Here is an 8805-nt window from a genome sequence, read left to right on the forward strand (position 1 = left end):
TGTTTTATTGACGTGTTTTTCAAGATTATTTACTGTTTGGATTTTAGAAGACAATGTTTACAAACAATAACCGGACTACAAATCCCATAGCAGCCCATTGCACAATTGCCTGTTTTTAAGGAGAGGAAGGACTTCTTTTCAACAACATTCTTCGCTCTGTCCGCATGACATCAAAGATCCACATCGTAAATTGTAGTTTATAATAGTTAAAAATCGGTCGCGGTGGCTTGTTGGTAAATCTGCTACTGTTTTTCACCAGCGCGTTAAAATCTATTTGCGACAAGGTAAAAAAAAAAAAAAAATCGTCTCCATCTGGTTGTGAGGCGGTCTTCGTTAGCTAGCTTATTTAGCCAGGAGCTACCAGTAGATTTACGGCTTATATCCGCGGCTACTTTTCCAAGTAGACCAGCTAAAGCTTCGGTTACTCGGCGGCAATGATGGTTTGGTTAGTTTACGCCACTGAGAGAGTGGACTTTAAATAATTGATCCGATTTTGGTAACAAACACAACCCGCGTTCGAGCCCAATTCGCTTCGGCCTGTTTTCATTGTATCCTCGCGTCGGTAGTGTCGGGTTGTTCGACCAGTGAGTGCGGCGTCAAATTTAGCTGCGTTGCCGTCAACAAACGAGTCAGCAGCTGTCGATCGGGGAGAGAACTTGAGGCTAGCCAAGTGTCAAGTATGGCGCAGCACGATTGCTCTCATGTCGCCAGTTCGCAGAAGGCTCTCATGCTGGAAATGAAGAGCCTTCAAGAGGAACCCGTCGAGGGCTTTAAAATAACGCTGGTGGACGAGGCGGATATGTACAACTGGGAAGTGGCCATTTTCGGACCCCCCAATACACACTATGAGGGGGGCTATTTCAAGGTAAGACTCATTTCAAGGCAAATTACTGGGACAGGTGAAACTATGATGTGTGCATGAGGCATTAAAGCGACATAAAATATTTTTTTTGTTGGCGTCCTATGTTCCTAGGCCCGGATCAAGTTCCCCATGGACTACCCATATTCCCCACCTTCCTTTAGATTCCTCACCAAGATGTGGCATCCCAACATCTATGAGGTGGGTCAATAATAGCCCTCATCAGAATCACTAAGTCATCATGAATCTGTAGCAAGGGTGCCCAGGGGCCCCAGGCAAGGAGGGATTGAGGGCCCTGGATGGTGGGGGGTTGGCACAGGGCACGACAGACAACCGTTCGTCAGATGCATGTTGTTAAATTTTAAAATTGCACATCTGCATCTTAAAGAATCAACTTGAGCTGTGCTTCATTCAAATAACTTGTTGAAACAAAATAAAAACAGGGATACAATAGTAAAGTGCACAGAGGGGTCTAAAAAATTTTTAAACAAACAAATTTTGGAACCAAAAATAGAATACAGCACAGGCCAAACAACAAACACATGCGGAGTTATGTAGTTAACAAAAAAATTGAAAATAATACATAAATATATAGCCCCCCTTTTCTCTGATTACTTTTTTTGCACGTTCTTGGCATTCTCTGGATGAGCTTCAAAATGTAGTCAGCAGGGTTTACCATGATCAAATTTAGCTTTGTTTAGTCTGTACTCTTTTGATTGCATAAATGCACGAGTCAGCACAGCTAGCTCTTGATAATTTTTTTTTAAAAAAAAAGTATGTTTTCAATGTGCAAAGTTATCAAAATAGGGATTGTATAGTAAAAACATTTTTTTTTCTTTTGTACTTAACTCATTCACTGCCATTGACGCCTAATTTTTTAATAATCTTTTTTTTTTTTTTTTCACGCGATTAGTTACAATTAATTTTAATTACCTGACACCCCTAATTTTTAATAATCTTTTCTTCTTTTAAAAAAAAAAGAAAATATATATATATAAAAAAAAAAGATTATTAAAAATTAATTAATCTTTTCTTCTTTTTCTTCTTTAAAAAAATAAAAATAAAAGATTATTATAAATTAGGGGCATCAGGCGATTCGAATTTGTAATCGTAATTAATCGCATGATTTCACTAGTTAACTCACGATTAATCACAAATTTTATATCTGTTCTAAATGTACAATAAAAAAAATCTAGGTTTTCATACTCTTGTTAACAAAAGTGGGAATAAATGTTAAACTACTAGCAATAGTTAAAATTATTTTTTGAAGTTTATAGCCGTCAATGGCAGTGAATGAATTAAAAAGAAAAAGAAAAGATAAAAAAATTGGAGCATCTGGCGATTAAAATTTTAATCGCATGACTTTAATAGTTAACTCACGATTAATCACAAATTTTATATCTGTTCTAAATGTACAATAAAAAAAATCTGGGTTTTCATACTCTTGTTAACAAAGGTGGGAAAATGTTAAACTAATAGAAATAGTTACAATGAATTTTTGACGTCTATAGCCGTCAATGGCAGTGAATGAGTTAAGTGCATTTCTGAGCCTACTTTTGAGTTTTTCTGAAGTAACAGAGTTTATAGAATTTGTAAGTACATAATTGGAGTACTTTTACTACCTGTATTTGAATAACCTCTGCTGGTCAAATGGCAATCAATCTATATTCAATTTCTTGTCTTTCAGAATGGCGATGTGTGTATTTCTATATTGCACCCACCAGTGGATGACCCGCAAAGTGGAGAACTGCCTTCGGAGAGATGGAATCCCACCCAGAATGTCCGGTTAGCATGAATTGTCATTATCGGGTTACTGTCATGGACTCGGCTTCGGACCCTTATCACATAACGGACGCATGGTGACGCCACATCTGGCGATTCGACACCATCTGTGAAAAATGATCTCTGTCTCTTAGCTAACATCTTCTGTTTACCTGCGCGGTCTCCAAAGTTAAACACGGTCATTTTCGACAAAGTGCTTGCAAAACTAATTCTGCCCTGGGGAATAATTACAAGAGAAATTACGGAGTCGAGATGCCGCCGTTGTAAAACCTTTAATGTGCTGCGTAGGCGATATTTTAAGTAACACTTCAACATTGAACAAAGTGTCCATCAAGTCTAAATTTAATTTAATTTTACAAGAGTTCTTTCAGATGAATCTTAATAATAAAATGTAAACTTTGATTTGGTTGGTTTATTGAACATATAAACATAGAAAAACATAAAACACATTACAAGTAGTGATGGACAAATGAAGCTTCATGAAGCACTTGTGATATTTTTGGACTCCTCTAGATGGCACTATTGGTTTAAAAAGGCAATGGAAATGTAATACATTTTCATTGCACTAGCCTTTATATTTGAACCAAGAGCACCATCTAGAGGAGTAATAAAAATAGTAAAAGTGCTTCATGAAGCTTCATGAGGCTTCATTTTCCCATCACTAATACAAGTATAAAATATAAGTTGCAGTAAAAAAGAAAAAAACAAGAATAGGAAGAAAGAAAAGAGCTTACATGTTCAAAAGGGAGTAGGAAGAAGTTAAAAACGTATCTAGTCCTACCCCTTATGTTTTGACTTATTTCTATAGATACAATAATAGGTTAATATATTTCAATGAAAGAAAATGTATAAACCTGTTTGTGTATACAACTGCACTTTGGCATGTACGTACGTTTGCCAGCAACAAATGTACGTGTAATTCATAGACATACACCATAATAATTCATCCTCGAATTCACGTATACAATTTTCATTGCACTCATACTGATACATCAAAATAAATGACACCATTTCTGCTGTTTTGCCAGCTCAAGTCAGATTTAAATCATTTTCTTGAACTTTGTTTTAAAAAAAAAAAAAGACTCTACAAGTGATTTGCATCTTTTCAGGTCAGTACCAAAATGATTCCACAAATTAACACCTCTTACAGAAACACACCTTTGCTTAATATTTGTTGTTGTTTTGATTTTTTTTTTGTAGACACTTGTACCCCTTATGTTATAAGGACTCTTTCTAATTTCAAATAGCTTCTGAGTAATGTGGCAGAGTAGATTGTTGTCTGCTTTATACATGATTTGTGCTATTTTAAACTCAACAAAGTCGCACAATTTTATTGTATTTAATTTCATAAATAGTGAATGTGTTGGTTCTGCACATTTTGATCGATTAATAATTCTTATGGCTCTTTTTTACAGTTTGAAAACCGGGTCGTTATTTGTTTTATATGCTTTTACACAGATTCCCACACAATAAGTCAGATATGGTAATAATAATAAACAGTATAATGATTTCTTATTCAGGACATCCTTTGTTTTAGAGAGCATGCCTATGATTTTGGACATTTTCCTTTTGACATTTTCTGTGTGTGACTCCCAACATATTTTATTGTCAATAACCACTCCCAGAAATATATTTTCATACGCTCTTTCTATTTCAACTGAGTTTACCATAATCTTGACTTGATGAGTGATTTGTCTAGTATTCAAAAACTTGGTTTTGTTTAAGTTTAATGATAATTTATTGAAGTCAAACCAGTTTTTTAATATGTTCAATTCATTCTCCGCAGTAGTCAGAAGCTGACATTCCAACACTGAACCTCAGAATTGTGAGGTAGTCATAAATACTGGCTCACAATGCTGCTCTTTGTGTATTAAAGTGGTAAAAACAATCTCTTATCTGCGTTCTAATCCGTGATCATAGTAACGTCATATAGTCAGTAGCAGAATTGATATTCAATCGCTGCAAAAAAAAAAAAAAGGCTTCCATGTTCCTTAACAGTCATCCGATCAGTTTTGTGTCAAGTTCTAATGTTGTGACCCTCCTTTGTGCTTTCAGAACCATTTTGCTGAGTGTCATCTCACTGCTGAACGAGCCAAACACTTTCTCCCCTGCCAATGTGGATGCCTCCGTCATGTATCGCAAATGGAGGGACAGCAAGGGCAAGGATCGCGAATATGTCGAGATCATCAGGTGAGCAATTGCGCAATACGGGTTCGCACGCAACAGATGTTAAAATGGTTACACGTTGAATTAAAAATACACCAAAAAAAGCGAATTTGTGTTTTTGCAAACTAAGAGTGAACATGAAGTAGTAGTTTTTTTTTTTTTTTGATCATTTCAATCACATAAAAATTCTGAGAGAAAATTCTAATTTCTGATTATTTTATATTTTATTACAACCAAAAAGGTATAGGGTGAAACGTCAATAAATTTTGCCTACATTTTATTTTTTGGTCACAAAAACAATCTTCAGCAAGACAACCTTCAAAGAAGCAGAACTAAATTAATAAAACAGTTTAAAAAAAACAACAACAACAACAAATAAATGAATTAATTCCTAAAAGCTCAAAAGTAGGGTGAGTGTTGGTTTGTGTTAACCCAAATCTCCACACAGTAAGTCATATCATGGAATTAACAGAGAACAAGTGTGCACAATTGTCTTATTTATGACATCCTTCTATTTATCAAAAATAAACAAATAAAAATAATTCGGATTCTCGCCACTCTGCTCGCCCAGGGCGGCGGCCATCTTGGCCAATTGATTCGGTACGCCAAGGACTCTCTCCCCCTCGCCCACCCGGGTCGGCGGCCATCTTGGCCAATTGATTAGGTACGCCAAGGACTCTCTCCCCCTCGCCCACCTGGGTCGGCGGCCATCTTGGCCATTTGACTACTATTAAAATTACTACAACTACAAGCACTACTTATGTTAGTACAAGTACTACTTACTACTACTACTACAAGTACTTGCTACTACTATACTACTACTATACTACTACTACTATTGCTACAAGTACTAGATACATGCGTCTTTCCACCTTGCAAGAGTCAGCAGTCCCATTCAAAATTTCCGCGGGAATTTTTCTAGTTCTTTTTGACATTTTGCTTTTTACCAAAATGTTGCTTCCAACCAAATTTCTCATCAATTATCACACCAAGAAATGTAATAACATGCAATCATTTTAATGTAATTAATTTACCATCTTTATAACCTATTTAAAAAAAAAAATGTTTTGTAGCAAAAATTACAGTGTTTCTTTTGTTTAAATTCAGCGCTGCGTTTCAAATGTAGTCTGTTTTTACCAGACCAATAAAAAAGTTTTGGCATCAGCAAATACATTTAAATACTTAAGACACATTAAGTTGTCATTGATATAGCAATCATTTGGACCCTTGAGAAAATTTTATATTGGTAAATTGTCCATGCCGTGGTGCCTTGAGACACGAGTGACTCAACTTGAAAGTCTTTCATGATAAGAGCAGACGTTTGGTGTTTTGTTTTTTATCTGATTTGTGAGTAAAAATGTGTTTATGAGCGCTGTATGGTAACAGTGACCTAAACTTGCTTTCTTAATATCTCTCATCCGGTTAACGTTTGATCAACTTGTTTGCCGAACCTCTTATGCTATATCGCTCGAATTAATTCATGAATATCCGATGATCAATAATTGTACGGCTGGGAAAAAAAAGTCAACCAAGTCGGATAAGTCGATTTTAAAAATAGATAACTTAAATTTTCTGACTCGAAGCTCCGCCGGAACCATGTTTGGGCTGTCCATGTTTTCTACACAAACTTTTCTGTATTGAAATGGCAGCTGTGATCTGATTTATTTCTTCTGTTAGTGCCATCTAGTGGCAAAATGGCGGAAGTTACTAACTTTCTTAGAAACGCACACTGACAGTAGGTTTTTCTTACAACACAGCACATTGAGCTTCATCAAAACACAGGAAAAGAAGTTCTGTATGTCCTAAAAAGCACTTTGACTGTACTAATTCCAAAACATAACATGCCACTCGGTTTTAGGTGTTCATCACTTAACCAATAGAGGGCAGTCATGCACTAAACAGGCCCAGAAGAGATGAACAGGAAGTTTCTGATCTCATGTAGCTAACAGCTAGCGCTACACTGGTTTACTCATAGAATAATGTTGAAGCATCGTCTGTAAGTGACTTTTAAGACACTGCTACATGTGTAATGTCGATATAATGGTGTATGTGTGAACTAAATGGTAGTTAGTGTTTGTTTACCTGAAGTGGCAATCGCTAGCACGCTAATGCTAATCGCGATTGATAACCGTTTAGCATAGGCTAATTTTGTTGGTGTTAAATAATTATTCGATGGAATAATCGATAGTATAATTGATTTAAAAAAGATACGATGGTGACGGCACTAATCAATAGTGTCAAATGCCTTATTTTTTCTTTTTTTTAAATAAAGATCTACAGTTGCCTAATGACCTCATCAAAAAACCATCAATGTTGAATGTCTCCTGCAGAAAACAAGTACTGGCCACAAAGGTGGAGGCGGAACGCGACGGGGTTCAGGTACCCACCACGCTGGCCGAGTACTGCGTCCGCACACGTGCCCCCCCTCCCGACGAGGGCTCCGACCTCTTCTATGACTATTATTACGACGATGACGACGTCGAGGACGGAGACGGCGACTGCTGCTACGACGAGGACGACTCAGGCAATGAAGAGTCATGACATGGCTTTCCCACAGCGTGACCAATCTTTGCTGACACGCGACGACCCCCCCTTTTACTGCCCGGGTCGTCCGAGAGGTCTGAGGTCTGCAAGTGAGAAATATTTGACGCCTCCTGTTTGTAAACCAATGAAATGAGATGATTTTACCTTAGCTTGCGCGCTCTTTGTTAAAGCTGAATTGATGGGCTCATGTGGATTTGCTGAGATTTGCACCAGCAAAAAAACAGAACAAAAAGTTTTCGTTTTTTGACCCGAAACCAGAGAGGCTAACTTAAATAGTGCTTCAAATGTTAAAGGTCAAATGGGGGCGATGCCACTTTGCACTGATGCAAACACTTACAAATCATTCACTTCACAACTTTTCATTGTTACTAGTTTCCCTTTCTGATTATGGTTTTTGCTTACCGATATTAAGTCTCAGTGACTTCCTGGAGTGATGAACTACAAAAAAATAATGGGATGGGACTTTCCTCAAACATAGTCTGCATGCCAGAAAACATTGGAATATATTTTTTTGTTTCTTCCTCTGGGCAACTGTTTGCAAATGGTGGTCTGCTTACAGCTCGGATAGCAAAAGCGTGTGATTACAGAGAAGCTAGAAAACTCAAGTGGACTGCCGGCTATGTCAAAAAGTCAAGAACATGATCATTGCTGGTTCTCCTCTGGTTGCCGCTGGGGGTGTTTTGTCATTTTGACGGAGGAATTACGATAAGGCCACCAGATAAAGAAAGTGTACGTTTAACCATAGTTTCTGCGGGAGGACAGTACTTGCTCATCAAAATTGTTTCTCCTCAGGTTTGATGCCTGACTAAACAAAATTGTTTTTTTGTTTTGTTTTGTTTTGTTCTTTTAAATACCCCTGAAATGTATGCTGTTGTATTCTTGTCTTTATTTTATGCTCCTTGCAAGCAATATTAGTCTTTTTCTATATGGTTAGACTTAATGCCTGCAACCTTCGCTTGAGAATGTTTTATGTGATGAGATTAGTAGGCTTGACAACTTAACGTGTGTAGAAAATGTGCCCGAGAAATGATGTTGCAGTGTCAGGATTATAAAGGATTTTCAGCCTTGGAAGTCAGTGGAAATGAAAAAGAACAATTCCACCACAATTTTGTTTTACGGTTTGTGTTAGTAGTGAGTTTAAGTATTTTGATATATTTTTAGTGTTAGTGTGTTTCCTCGTGTGTGTATTTCGTCACCAGTATTGATTGTTTCAACTGCTCAAATTGGACTTCACTGAATTTCTCAGGATTATTCAATTACATTCGACATAGTGGGTCGTTTTCAGAGTGACAGACCTTGACGGATATGCACATGTAGCTGTACGGATGATCACCTTGTTTTCTCCACCTGTTTATTTTTTTATTTTTGGCTATTTAAAAGTGAAAAATAAAGATTTATTGGAACAAAATCTACGTGATGTAAAGCGAGAATTTGAAACGTTCCATGTTTTCCCC

At 36.9% G+C, this 8805-nt stretch overlaps 1 protein-coding gene across 1 annotated transcript; it reads left to right on the plus strand.

Annotated features, from left to right (window-relative positions):
- The first annotated feature begins 114 nt into the window (after positions 1–114).
- On the plus strand, positions 115–8763 carry cdc34b (cell division cycle 34 homolog (S. cerevisiae) b). The gene is made up of 5 exons (XM_077556055.1): positions 115–865; positions 974–1060; positions 2547–2644; positions 4697–4831; positions 7138–8763. Exons 1-5 carry the CDS (start codon positions 680–682, stop codon positions 7346–7348), a joined length of 717 nt encoding a protein of 238 aa, XP_077412181.1. The 5' UTR covers positions 115–679; the 3' UTR covers positions 7349–8763.
- The last annotated feature ends 42 nt before the right edge of the window (positions 8764–8805 follow it).

Source organism: Vanacampus margaritifer, chromosome 2 (genome assembly GCF_051991255.1).
Source record: "Vanacampus margaritifer isolate UIUO_Vmar chromosome 2, RoL_Vmar_1.0, whole genome shotgun sequence".
Lineage (NCBI taxonomy): Eukaryota > Metazoa > Chordata > Actinopteri > Syngnathiformes > Syngnathidae > Vanacampus > Vanacampus margaritifer.

What these genes read in the sequence shown, in the direction of transcription:
- cdc34b (XM_077556055.1), top strand. Translation starts at nt 680, where the DNA reads ATGGCGCAGCACGATTGCTCTCATGTCGCCAGTTCGCAGAAGGCTCTC. An exon ending in ATGAGGGGGGCTATTTCAAG is followed by an intron (nt 866 to 973) that starts GTAAGACTCATT and finishes CTATGTTCCTAG; the next exon opens with GCCCGGATCAAGTTCCCCAT. An exon ending in GAATATGTCGAGATCATCAG is followed by an intron (nt 4,832 to 7,137) that starts GTGAGCAATTGC and finishes TGTCTCCTGCAG; the next exon opens with AAAACAAGTACTGGCCACAA.